The following is a 12,850-nucleotide window of genomic DNA, read 5'->3' as shown; positions in this document are numbered from 1 at the left end:
GTAGGAGGATAATATCGAACCCAATGCTTGCATTAATTACTCGCTGCGGAAACAAGAATTCTTTGTTAGTTTGGCAAACAGCAAAGCTTTTTTCTCTCCACAAAAAAACCCTATTAATTTAGCTGAGAAAGACTTTGTTCATTATATAAACCATGAATGTGAATCTCACAGCAACAGCCTGGCAATAAATCGCCCCTAAAGATGCACCACTGAATGGACAAATCCATTCTCCGGGCACTAATCATCTAACTCATGACAAATCTGCTACTTAATGTCACTTAATAAAATCTTATGTAGCACAACGGACAGCATTAACGAGGCATGAGTCGGTATTAACGTAAGCAATGAAAGTCTTGAAAATCCCCCAATTTGGGCGAATTTTGAAAATCGTGCTGGTGGGGATTTGGATTTGGACTGTAGTTAATGTCAACAGTCTGCTACACAGACTCAGGACTACAGATTGCTTCTGATCACCATCACTGCACCCCGCAACATCGTTTAGCTGTGATAAATGGACATTCGGTCAACCCGAATAAGGATGGGTTCCCTCTTGAGTCTGGTTCCTCTCAAGGTTTCTTCCTTATGCCATCTCGGGGGGTTTTTCCTTTCCACAGTCGGCACCGGCTCGCTCATCAGGGACAAACTTACACTTATAAAGAACATTCATTTTTATCACCACATATCTGTGTGAAGCTGCTTTGAGACAATGTTCATTGTTAAAAGCGCAACACAAAAAAATGAACCTATGCGGCATTTTAAAATACAAAAAAAAAAAAAAAAACAACAAAGATGTCAAACTCATATATTATTTATTCCATTTAAATATTTGCCTCTTATACATTTTTTTTTATCTTAAATAATACAAATGCGTGTGCTAGGACTAATTTCCAAGAATGCCCAGTACTTCCATGCTGCATTGAAATATATATTTGTATACACACATACACCCACACACTCACATCACCATAGGAGCAAAAAAGCGCTTGGTGAGTTTTGTACATTTTAGAATTAACCTCCCGCTTTCTCCGAGGCCCTGTTTTTTTTGGAACGTGACTCTCAGAACTTTCTACTATAGCGAGGACGATTCACAATGCTGACGAAAGAGCAAAAATACTTAGTACTTGCTATGTAAGACTTTGAAAGAATGTTTACAATGCTGCAACAAAATAAAAAAAAAAACATTTCTTGTGCTTGTGTGTGTCAGTGTAGTAGAGGGTAAAATATTGGAATGCTGCTGGATCGTATTAAAAAACGAGAGATTTCTAATAATTTCAAAAAATATTATAGCGCTGTGATGTACCCGAAGCCAAATGATTCTTGCGTGTCTACTGAATGCCAATGCCATGACTGTATTGACTACATGCTAATTCACTGTGGTCATTAAATAAAGAGCAATGAGCAAACAGTCAGCAGACGGAACATCTCTAGCGTTCCCGTACAGCGTTTTTCTCTCCTCTTTATACAGTCGTGTTCGGAAATATATTCATTTTTCCCCATTATTTAAAAAGAAACTAGTTCTTTCCTAGCTAACCGTCCAAAGAAAAAAACAAAAAACAATTGCAATAAAAATCATTAAGAAAACATAGTTGCAAAGCAGCCAGAGAGAAAGAAAAAAAAGCGCTGAATAAACCACAAGATCTGTTTCTGTTTACACACTGTACATAACGACTTCGTTCGATGACCCCTTCATCTCGAATAGCACTATAAACCTATATTCCAAACCAACAGGGTGTCAGTGGTGCCACCTAGAACAAGACACTGTATTGTCCATCTGTTGTTATCAATGCTAATAATAATCATAAAAAATAAAAACATCTTGCACTATAAAGCAATGGCAGATGAACTGAAAAGAAGTGATGTGTGTTCTTTCATGCTGTACATTTTGGCCAGTACTGTCGAACATGGGTATCTTGAGCGCTTGATTGGAGTCATCGGCATACTAAACTAGTACAGAAATCACATTTCTAGCTATCACCACAATACATGTGTGACTGATATACACTCGGGTATGTCTTTTAAATAGTTAAAGAGGAATGGATAATTCATGTAAAAGTTGATGTGTGTGTTAGCACTGGAGCACATTCGCTGTTATGAAGGAAAACCATAACGTGTATATGCTTGTTCACGGCATCGAGGCCTTACATGAGAATAGGAAAAAAAGGCATGGGTTGTTTTTGTTTTTTGCTTATTTTTTTTCCCGGGGGGACGGGACGGGACGTTTCCTCAGTTCCGGCTGCCTCATTCTCTGCAAGGATGCATGTTTGACCTACGCTGAGTGATGCAAATTAGATCGGAGGGGGGTGTGTGTGTGGAGGCATGGGGTCGTCTTAGCAGCCTTTTCCAAAAAACAGGAAATAATGCTTTGTCAAACTTTTGTACTTGATTCAATAGAAGGCATGAAATGATAGTCTTACATCATGCTTTCCTGTCCGCCATTTCCAGTTCGGTGGTCCGATGCACCCAGGTGATCGTTGCTTCATTAAAAAAGTTACGGCGTGTATTTTCTTTCCTGGCCTTTCTATTCTTTCTCTGACCTTTAGGTCAATTTTCTTTCCTTCTCTTTTCTATCTCAGCAGGAGAGAGTAAAGGGGGTGTCACTACAGTGCAATGAGACTCATAAGGAATGGCTTTTTGTTTTTTAAAGCACAAACTGCTGCATGATACAAACCAAGCTAGGGCAAGAGAAGCAAACGCACTATGAACTGGGGGGAGATAAAATCCTCCTGTTGTTTCTTTTCATAGCGGACTAACCTATTACTATTAAAAGGCACAAAAAAAGACCGAATGAAACAGTGTTTTCATATCGATCCCAAATAGGAAACAAGCGTATCTAAAAAAAGGTAACGCTGGAGGAGGGGGGGCGGGGGGGCGATGGCACATACCGAAAGCCGAAGTGTGTATGCAAGGCAATACTTTTCTATTCACACGCTCGGGAAAAAAATGAAATGGATTACCTCCCTCGGGTTTTGTAGGATCGGAGACGTTAAATTCTCTCTGTTCTGTATTTACACATACGACAAATACACAGTATTTTTCTTCCGTTTTAAAGTCAGTAGCAGGTGAAAGTTTCAGACGGAATCACAACTCCTGATTCGCTGAACGGTAGATTAGTGCAAACTTATGATGGCCGTGGGTTGGGGTGCTTGTATCTAGCGGCGCAGTGTGAAAGCTTTGGTTTGCTGGGAAGGCAGGATGTGAGGAAGGGAGGTGGAACACGCTCTGTCTAAGGTGTAAGGCAAGTTCTCACAAGCTATAGTAGGATGAGAGTTCATTAAAGAAATCTCAAGTCTAATTGGACGATCGATGGTAAGACAAGGAACTCCGACGTTATCTGGGCCACCAGAATACCTCTATGGTCCTGCATGGTACAACAAATTGATATACGATCGGTTGAAGATTTAAGGTTAAAGATTCAAGATTTGGGGAAGACCAGGTACTCGGTTTGGTCTTGGTCGAGGGAAGTCATTTTTAATTACTCTAAAAATAAATATTTCCACCATAGAATCTATAAATAAATAACTCTACAGCCAATAAGGGCACGTTTATAGTCTAAGTCATAATTTAAGGTACCCCTAAATGTACCTACAACTCGTATCTTTTTTTTTTTCCACACACAAATCCGGCGAGTATAAAATAGAACTATTGACAAGCCAAATATATATATATGTAAGCAGTTTCATGGAGTTACAGATCATATATTAGCCATCAGATCTGTCCCAAGTTGTGCTCAAAGTAGCATTATGCTGAATCACCAAATCTTCGGTTTCAGCAAGTACGAAGTCTGGAAAGAGCAGCCTAACTTTGACAGTCTTGTGGCCTTTCAGGAATTCCTTGGATTAGGATATTGATTGTGACTTCACCTTATAGACTCTGGTTTTCAGTGTATGGCTCCACGATAGCAAACATTATTTATTTCTTTTTTTACTACTAGCGCTACTGCAGGTTCTTCAGAAGGCGGCCGTAGCGGAAGTCGTAAACATGGCGACAGACGAACACCAGGTCGGGGTCAACGTCAGTCGGGATGCTGCGATGAGCTGGAATGGTGTAGTTGCGAGCCGGAGGGACCAAGGGGGCACTTTTGGGACGACCCTCCTCACGACGCTTCACCAAGGCACAAAATCTAAAGCAAAACGGATGCACGCGAGAATGAACCGACCATTAATTCGGACTCGTTATTGACGTTGCAGACACACGACCTACCTGCAATATTGTGCTAATGTCAAGACGTAGCACTTATCCTCGATGCACGCGACGCTGTTCTCGTCCTGATGCCGGGATGCAAAAATCTCATTCTGGAAAGAAAAAAAATCCCTCAGCACAAGACACAAAGCTTTGATGCTCAAATATTCAATACATCAATGAGAGCAGACAATCAGCGCAGCGCACAGGTGTCCAATTTCAAAAGCACTCAATGCAAGAGCAATGCAAGTCGGCTGTGTGTGTTTTTTTTTTTTTTGTTCTCCCCTTAGCCACGGTCTCCAGGGCTTACTGAGTGCAGAAAAGCCTGCGCTGCCTACTGCCTCTTAGAAAACTCATAATCAAGGCAAGTCAAATGTTTACACAATGCTTTCTTCTGAAGAACTCTCTTGCCTTTGTCATGAACACAACTCACCTCACAGTGCATGCTGGGATTGCGGCCCCCCTGAGTGTGCTCTGGACGGTAGTACCAAAACAGGCTCATCATCAGCTCCCCTGTGGAGAGTCATATCACTTTTTAGTTTATCAGCTCGGTGCAGCAGTCACTATACATGACCCAGCAGATGGTAAATATGAGTTTTTAAAAGAGTGCTGCTTCCACCATAAAATTACATGAATTAATTTTTTTAATTCAAAATAAGCTAACTTTACAATATTTCCCAACAAACAACGTGCACAGTGTGTTGAATGTAGTTGTCACTATAGTATCTTTGTAGATGGTAAATTGGCATTAATTAGACCTTCTTACAGACAACAGACAATATGAATCCTAAAACGGACGAAAGCCGACTAACTGATATCAGTTGTACATTCCAGAAATAATAAAACATCAGATCTCCTCCTCCTCGAAGTTGTACCAAAGTAATGCAGCATCTTCCAGCACAATACCTTGTCAGAGCAATGTAGATCATTTCTCTGCTACACTGTAATTACCAGAATCTGCTCCCCTAATTTTAAATGCTTTCACCTGGTAGGTTCCCAGACGCAGGCCTGTAATCATCCCATTGAGTGGAGGTGAGTTGCTACTCAGCTACTGCGATTATTATTGCAGCAAGAACTGGGAACCTTTGCTCTTCTCGGGTCTCGGTCGCAATTCAGAGGCTTGCGTTTCGATTAAAAATAGACTGCCGATGCATATCGATCATGTCATTTAACTTCTGTGGCGATGGACAGTTATGAATTGCAGGGTTACTGTGACTTCACCTTCAATTCCCATCAGCGTCATTACTTCAGCTTAACCACTGGAATGCGATATTGTGGCTCAGATAGAAAATTCAAGCGCGGATCCTTAGATATTGATTGAGTTTTCTTTCTTGCCCTTTTGCAGTCGAGTACCATCTTTGATACGAGCGCCTATTCAAAAGGTTCCCTGATTAGCGTACAATTTTTGCTGCTATCAATATTTCCAATATTTTGTTTTATTGGTCATGTTGCTAGGTATTTAAAATATTTGATGTTGGAGTATCTTGCAAAATGCCATGGTCTCAAGTTTTTATTTAATTCTTTTAAACTCCCACACAGAACTGAAGTGTAGGGAAGAAGCTATCGATTCATTTAGTAATCGAGTATTCTAGCGATTAATCTTATAAGAAGGAATTTATTAAAGAGCAATACTAAATATACAAGAGCAAATATGATGGGTCTGTTAAAATAAACAAGTCATTTGTTTCCTTAAAAAAAAAAAAAAATCTAATTATTGCTGAAATTGCATACAAGTGTAACTGAAAACTTAACCCATTTGGAGCATATTAAATACATAAAATCATACATAAATAAAAAAATTTATAAAAAAATATATAAATGTAACTACTTTAGATTACCCCAAAAAAAAAAAAAAAAAAAAAGGAAATGCCAAACTTTGGAAACTTTGTTTTCTTTGGCCTGAATCCTATCGTTTCATGTGGCTCATTTCCGGCACATTAAAAGAAAAAAGTTTGCCTAATTCCGCCCCCCCCTCTCAATTCCGAGTTTATTTCCGCAATTCTGACTTTATCTCTCGTAAACATCCAACATTTCTGGTGCATCCACCAGTAACCATGTCAAGAGACCGGTCTTATTTTCTCTTGTATATTTAGTGTAGCGCATTAACAAAGTAAAAGTACTTATCCGATTTCTTGATTATTCGTAGGAATAATCGTAGCATACTCAAAAATGTATTTTTTTATTCTAATTACTTCAGGAATCGTTTCAGCCCAAAATTGTTCCCAACAATGTTTAAAAAAGTTTAACACTGTCTACGTGTATTTTAGGGATGTGGATCTCTGTAACCATGCATCGAGATGTGAATCACATCAGCCTTAGTTTAAAATAGATGAAATAAATCCAGGCGTTCTTCTCCTGTTTTGTCTCCAGGAACATGCAGCTCTACCTCTGCCATGTTAATCTATTTTCTATATGACTCCCAGGACACGCCTTGGTCTCCGTAGTGTTATGATATGCCACATTCACGTAGCAGCAGTGGTGCTGAGAGAACTCGCTTGAAAACGTTTAGCGAAGATTCTACATATCAAATATTGGTCAGAAATGATCTAAATAATATAAGTATAGCGTCTACTAATAATTATATATAAATAAATCGTTTTTCAATCCGTGCAAATATGTACAAAATTACGCGATAACGCGTTAACTGTTATGCAGGTGCACTGATGCGAATCGGTGAATCTTACCTTTTCTAGTGTATATGCTTAAATTAGCCACATATTAAAATAAAAAACACAATTATAGTTAGATTGTTTAATGCGTTGTTTTTTCTCAATTTTCGCAATTTCTCAAATAAAAAGAAAAGAAAAAAAGCAATGCATCCTCTCACCCCTAAGCACTTGTGTATTCTACTTCCTATAGAGCTAGCTTTGCTTATTTCCTTGAAGACATTATCACCTCATGACTATGACACCATGAGTGCAGTTAGTTCTGAAACGCCAGAGCTGGACGACAGACAGAAATCAATGCCCAAATTGTTTGTGATCTGAACATCTGCGACAGGCGCTTACAGAGCCCTGTATAATGCCCTTCACAGGCTATGAAAATACTGCACTCCATTCATCACTTTTCTCTGGTGCACAGCGGAGGTGAAGAGCGAAGTAAACAGCAGACATGGCTGCAAAACTCTACTAGGAAGAAAGTCTTAAGCAGCGCAGACAGGTTTTAGTAGCAGGAACTAAATCAGGCAGAAGAATCCCCTGAGCAATCTGATGATAGAGAAGAGAGTCTTCACCGCAGTAAAATTAAACAGTCGAGAAACGGATTTAGACGCGAGATCTTTTGAAATTTCAGCAAACATGATTGGTTTGTAATATTTCTATTCGAGGATGATGGACTAAGATGGACAGATCAATTTGTAAATGTGGTTCTACAACTGAACAGTCGCTCAACGTCAGGAGGATGAGCATCACGATGGAACCCTGCAATTATGACTTGGGAAAGTAAACAAGCATATAAGCATAAGATATACGTGTCAAAGCAGCAATAGAACAATACACTATATGAGCAAAAGCATTGCGACACCTGACTTTTCCAGCTGTATGTGCTTCTCCCCACACTTTTACTAAACTTTTAAGTTGGACGAACACAATTGTACATGATGTCTTCAGATGTGGTTACATTATACTGTCATTTTACTTGGGAGTAATCGAGCATTCACCAATTATTCCAACGATTAATCGAGTATTCTCTATTAAAGAACAATACTAAATCAACAAGAGACAATAAGACTGGTCTCTTCCTTTTAGGTAAAATTTGTTTCCTATTTAGTGAAATTCACATTTTTATTGCTTAAATCGTATACAAGAATATCTGTGAAACCCGTTTAGTGCATTTAATTGCTATATTACATCATAATGTAAATACAACTATACGTACATAAAAAAAAAAAAAGAATCATACATAAAAATACATTTCAGATTTTAAAAAATAATAATACAAATAAAATAGTACATTTTTTTCCTTATATTTTAGTTTGAAATTATCCCAAACTTTGGAAACCTAAATCCTATGGAAGCCCGTTTCCGCCACATAAAAATTCAGACTTTATTTCTCGTAAACATCCGAGATTCCTGGTGCATCCACCGGTAACCATGTTGTTGGCCTGAAGTTTGAAGCAGTTGGTGTGTGAACGAGGCCTCCTCTGCTTCATCTGTTTGCGTTCCGTCTCCTCCAGTGCTGATTGTTAGGGATCATGAGCTTAGCTCGATAGCATGCGATTCTATTGATTGTAGCCTATTTCATTTTTAATGTGTAAAGATTCTGCCACTATAGAGGGTGTGACGCTTCCTGATTGGCTAAAACAAAAAACCTCGGAATTGGGCAAACTTTTTATTTAATGTGGCAGAAACCAACTTCCATATGAATCATCTCCCCGTTCCTCACTGTTTTCTCCCCGTTCCTCCATTTTTAATTCTGCAGCATTCTTCTGTTTTACCTGTCCAGAGCGCTCCGGAGTTTAGTGAGTGGTGCGTCAGTAATAATTGTCCGTGGGAAACGCAGTGCTTCGTGTGTAGTTAAATGGACTAAACAAAGCATCAAGGCAAAATGATTTGTATCACTACATTTTTGCAATCGAAATCCTTGAGGAATCGTTACAGCCCTAGTTTGGAGTGGAAGACCTTAAATAGCCTGCTATAAAAGTTATTATTAACTAATTATTCATTAACAGAAAATGAGGACTTAATGTGGAATGTGATGTTCTAAAATCACATATATATCTTAATCAGGTGTCCACAAACTTTTGTCCATATTGTGTACTTCTTGACCAAAGTAGTAAGGACTCTTGGCGTACCTGACTCAGGGTCCTCCCAGAAGGCAGACACTTTGGCCACGTAGGGGAGTGACTTCTTTCGTGGACCAGACCGCAGCAGAACAGTGTCTCGCACCCTGATTACTTCCCCGTCTCTCTGCACCCCTTCGTAACATCTGCGCAGTGCTGGAGACTCCTCGCCCTGTGGGTCATCACCGCACATGAGAAATAAATACCTTACACACATCGCAAGGCTTCTCTGATAGTTTACGGATACGGTTCTTCAAAAATGTTGTATTACCCGGGGTGAAGGTATATGATGGAAAATCAGTTTCATTACTGAAGTACTGAATGGTTGTTGCAAGCATGTCATGTTCTTGTCATTTATTCATTTTCATTCAATACTTTTCTATCTTTATCCACAAAGTGCTGTTCATTTTATTTATATATATATATATATATATAATTCTTGCATCTTCCAAAATACATACATATATCAATAGCTTGTATAAAGTAAGTGTAATGATAGATACTGCATTCATCCACACTCTTTCCTCTTACTCTAGGAAAAAAAAAATAAACAAGACATTCTATTAGTACATTACATTAAAATTCCACTTTCCAGGAAAATATGTGAGCAAACAGTCTGGTTAGACGAGCTGAATGAATCCAGTTGGCCAAGTTGACATTCTATGAATTATTGTTAGCTTAATTCTGTAGTTGCTACATCAAATCATAAGAGAAAATAATAATACAACTAATAGTAATGATAAAACAAACACTCAAAACTGTTATTCAGATGCGTTACTGTATGGAATTATTATTATGGAAGTATTGAACGTAACCTTTCGAGTAACTAAGAAAAATGTACTGTGAGGAAGAAGAAAAAATGTAGACAGTGAAAAGAACGTCAAGCGCCTGTCAAAACACCGGTCACACCTTTTTGAGGACACATGCATTTTCGCTTTGTTTATATGCAACAAACCAGGCAATTTAACAGCAGATTTACTTTGACCAAACTAATACGAAGTATAGTTATAAGTTTTGAGAATGACACGAATATTCATTTTCACAAAGTCTGCTGCTTTAGTGTTTTTAGATCTTGTCAGATGTTACTATTGCATACTAAAGCATAATTACAAGCATTTCACAAGTGCCAAAAGCTTTTATTGATAATTACATCAAGTGTATGCAAACAGTCAATATTTGCACTAGTGACCCTTCCTTTTCAAGACCTCTTCAATTCACCCTGCTGTCAATCAACCTCTGGGCCACATCCTGACTGATGGCCATTCATGAATAATCAATGTTTAGAGTTTGTTAGAATTTGTGGCCTCTTGCAGATTGACCAGTCCTCAAAAGTATTAGGGTCTGGGGAGTTTCCTGGCCATGGACCCAAAATGTCTTTGAACCACTTAGTTATCACTTATGGCAAGGTGCTCCATCATGCCGGAAAAGGAATTGTTCTTCACCAAACTGTTCTTGGATGGTTGGGAGAATTTGGTCTCAGAAGAAGTTTTTGTACCATTCTTTATTCATAACTGTGTTCGTAGGCAACACTGTGATTGAGCTCACTCCCTTGGCTAAAAAAAGCAACCCCACACTTGAATAGTCTCAGGATACTTTACGCTCGCCTTTTTCTTCTCCGCGCAAGCTTTTTTCTGGATGCCTCAAACAATCGGAAAGGGGATTCGTCAGAAAAAAATGACTTTACCCCAGTCCTCAGCAGTTTAATCCCTGTACCTTTTGCAGATGCTTTATTTATCTCACACGTGCTTGCTGCCATTCCTGAGCAAGCTCTGCACTGATGGTGCACCGATTCCACAGCTGAATATACTTTAGAAGAAGGTCCTAGCACTTGCTGGACTTTCTTGGTTGCCCTGAAGCCATCTTCACAACAACTGAACCTCTCCTTAAAGTTCTTGATGATCCGATAAATGGTTGATATAAGTGCATGGTGTATCTAACTAGTAGCAATACCATGGCTTGTGAATCGCTTTTTATGCAAAGCATAAAAATGACTTCAAGTGTTTCTTTGCAGGTAACCATGATTAGCAGACTAAAAATAATGATTTCAAGCAGCACCCTCCTTTACAAGTCTGCTATTCTAATTTACTCAGCATGACAGAGTGATCATCCTTGTCCTCGTCAACACCTGTGTCAATGAGAGAATCGTTGACGCGATGTCAGCTGGTTCTTTTGAGGCAGCGCTGAAATGCAGTGGAAATGTTTTATTTTTGGGGGATTAACTTCATTTTCAAGAGGGAATTGCAATCTGCTCTTCAATAGTTTGATCCAGTTAATTCTAGAGCAGTTCAATTAAATTCAGATGTGGTGAATGAGTAGGTTATTCCATGATCCATGGTAGATAACAGAATTGCTCGCTCTCTAAATAACACCTACAGAGTTTGTATGTATGCTTTAGGTCATTGTCTTGTTCTATGGTGAACAAGTTGCAGTCCAGACAGAATTGCATGGCATTAACGTATGGAATGGTAGGCATGTTGGATCAGTATGACTTTTGTCTAAAATTAGTTTCCAGAACAACCCCAAACCATTAAGCCGCCACCTCCCTGTTTGACTGTGTGTGTGAGGCAGTCTGGTAAAATCTTCTCTCCTGTTCTTCATCTTACATAAGTTCTTTTAGAGCCAGATATTCTTGCAGCCATTCACTGCCATTCTTGTTGCATATAAACAAAAGGAGTAAGCACTGATTTTAAACACAACTTTTTACACTCACGGTAGTGTTCACACGTTGGCACGGAAATTCCTTCCTTAGTTAGTAGTTCATAGTTAAGATTCCAGTTTAAGGTATACAACTCATTGCTTTACAAAATAAACCAATTCCAGATATCGCTCCAAAACGCGCTAGTTCTGAAATCTTCTGACGATCAACATCTCGCTAGCCGATAGGAGAAAAGCACCGCTAAGCTCCGGCGCCACTCTAAAAACCCGGCGAGAGTAAACGCCAAATTTGAAACAGTAAACAAAAACGTGGACAGTGCATTCGTAAACCATAATTACTGAAAATGAAACTGTGCACAAAAAAAAAGCTGTGTATTTGACAACTACGTTATAGTTCCGCCACAGCGGTCGTTATTTTTAGTTTCAGGGTGCTTTACTTCTTTCTTATTGAATATATTTTGTTTATTTCTTGAAAAGTTCAGTTCAATGCTTTTTGCCACTAATGTAACGCCACAGTAATTAGTTTTCCAAACCTTAGGTGAAAAAAAAAGCTTAACATGGTGCATCTACAAGAAAAAATAAAAACAACAACAACAAGTCACATTTCCCACACTTTTCTCACATGAACAAATTTAGATATGTTGAACCCTTTATAACCTAACAGGAGGTGCGAGTAAATTTTTTAAGGCTTAAAAAATATTTTCTAAAAAAACAAAATATTTCTTCATATTGAAGCTGGTGTTGGATCTGTGATGATCTCAAATGTTGAGCTATTTTATGAGTTGCTCAGTAGCTCCTGGTTCCATCACCTCAAATGGCTGTATAAGATTGTAGAAAGGACATTACTCACAATCACACACTCCGGTGCTCATGTTAGTTCTCTCTCAGTGTTCTGTATTGTTTAAAGACTATAATCACACTCTTGATGTCACCAAATGAGGATGGGTTCCCCTTTTGAGTCTGGTTCCTCTCAAGGTTTCTTCCTCATAACATCTAAGGGAGTTTTTCCTTGCCACAGTCGCCACGGCTGCTCATCAGGGATAAATGCACATTGTTCACCTTAACTATTGATTTCTGTAAAGCTGCTTTAAGACAATGTCTGTTGTGAAAAGCGCTATAGAAATAAACTTGACTTATTCACATACATACCGTATGTTAATAAGAAGCAATCACCAATTAATGACTTGTTAATTACAGCAAATTTGTATTTAGTGAAACCCACAAATTCCATAAAAG

The 12,850-nt window shown here is 38.7% G+C and overlaps 1 protein-coding gene across 4 annotated transcripts in view; it reads right to left on the bottom strand.

Moving 5' to 3' along the window:
- Positions 1-3,526: 3,526 nt before the first annotated feature.
- The window catches only part of bahd1 (bromo adjacent homology domain containing 1), a 57,936-nt gene continuing 48,612 nt past the window's right edge, over positions 3,527-12,850 (bottom strand). For all 4 annotated transcript variants that reach the window (XM_046855925.1, XM_046855926.1, XM_046855928.1 and 1 more), the window contains exons 4-7: positions 8,972-9,131; positions 4,613-4,692; positions 4,201-4,292; positions 3,527-4,120 (exon numbers count right to left, since the gene is read on the bottom strand). In XM_046855925.1, coding sequence (XP_046711881.1) covers positions 3,934-4,120; positions 4,201-4,292; positions 4,613-4,692; positions 8,972-9,131 — 519 coding nt within the window. In that variant the 3' untranslated portion in view covers positions 3,527-3,933. The remainder of the gene's footprint in view (positions 4,121-4,200; positions 4,293-4,612; positions 4,693-8,971; positions 9,132-12,850) is intronic.

Source organism: Silurus meridionalis, chromosome 8 (genome assembly GCF_014805685.1).
Source record: "Silurus meridionalis isolate SWU-2019-XX chromosome 8, ASM1480568v1, whole genome shotgun sequence".
NCBI lineage: Eukaryota > Metazoa > Chordata > Actinopteri > Siluriformes > Siluridae > Silurus > Silurus meridionalis.
This window is presented reverse-complemented; position numbering and strand designations above follow the sequence as displayed.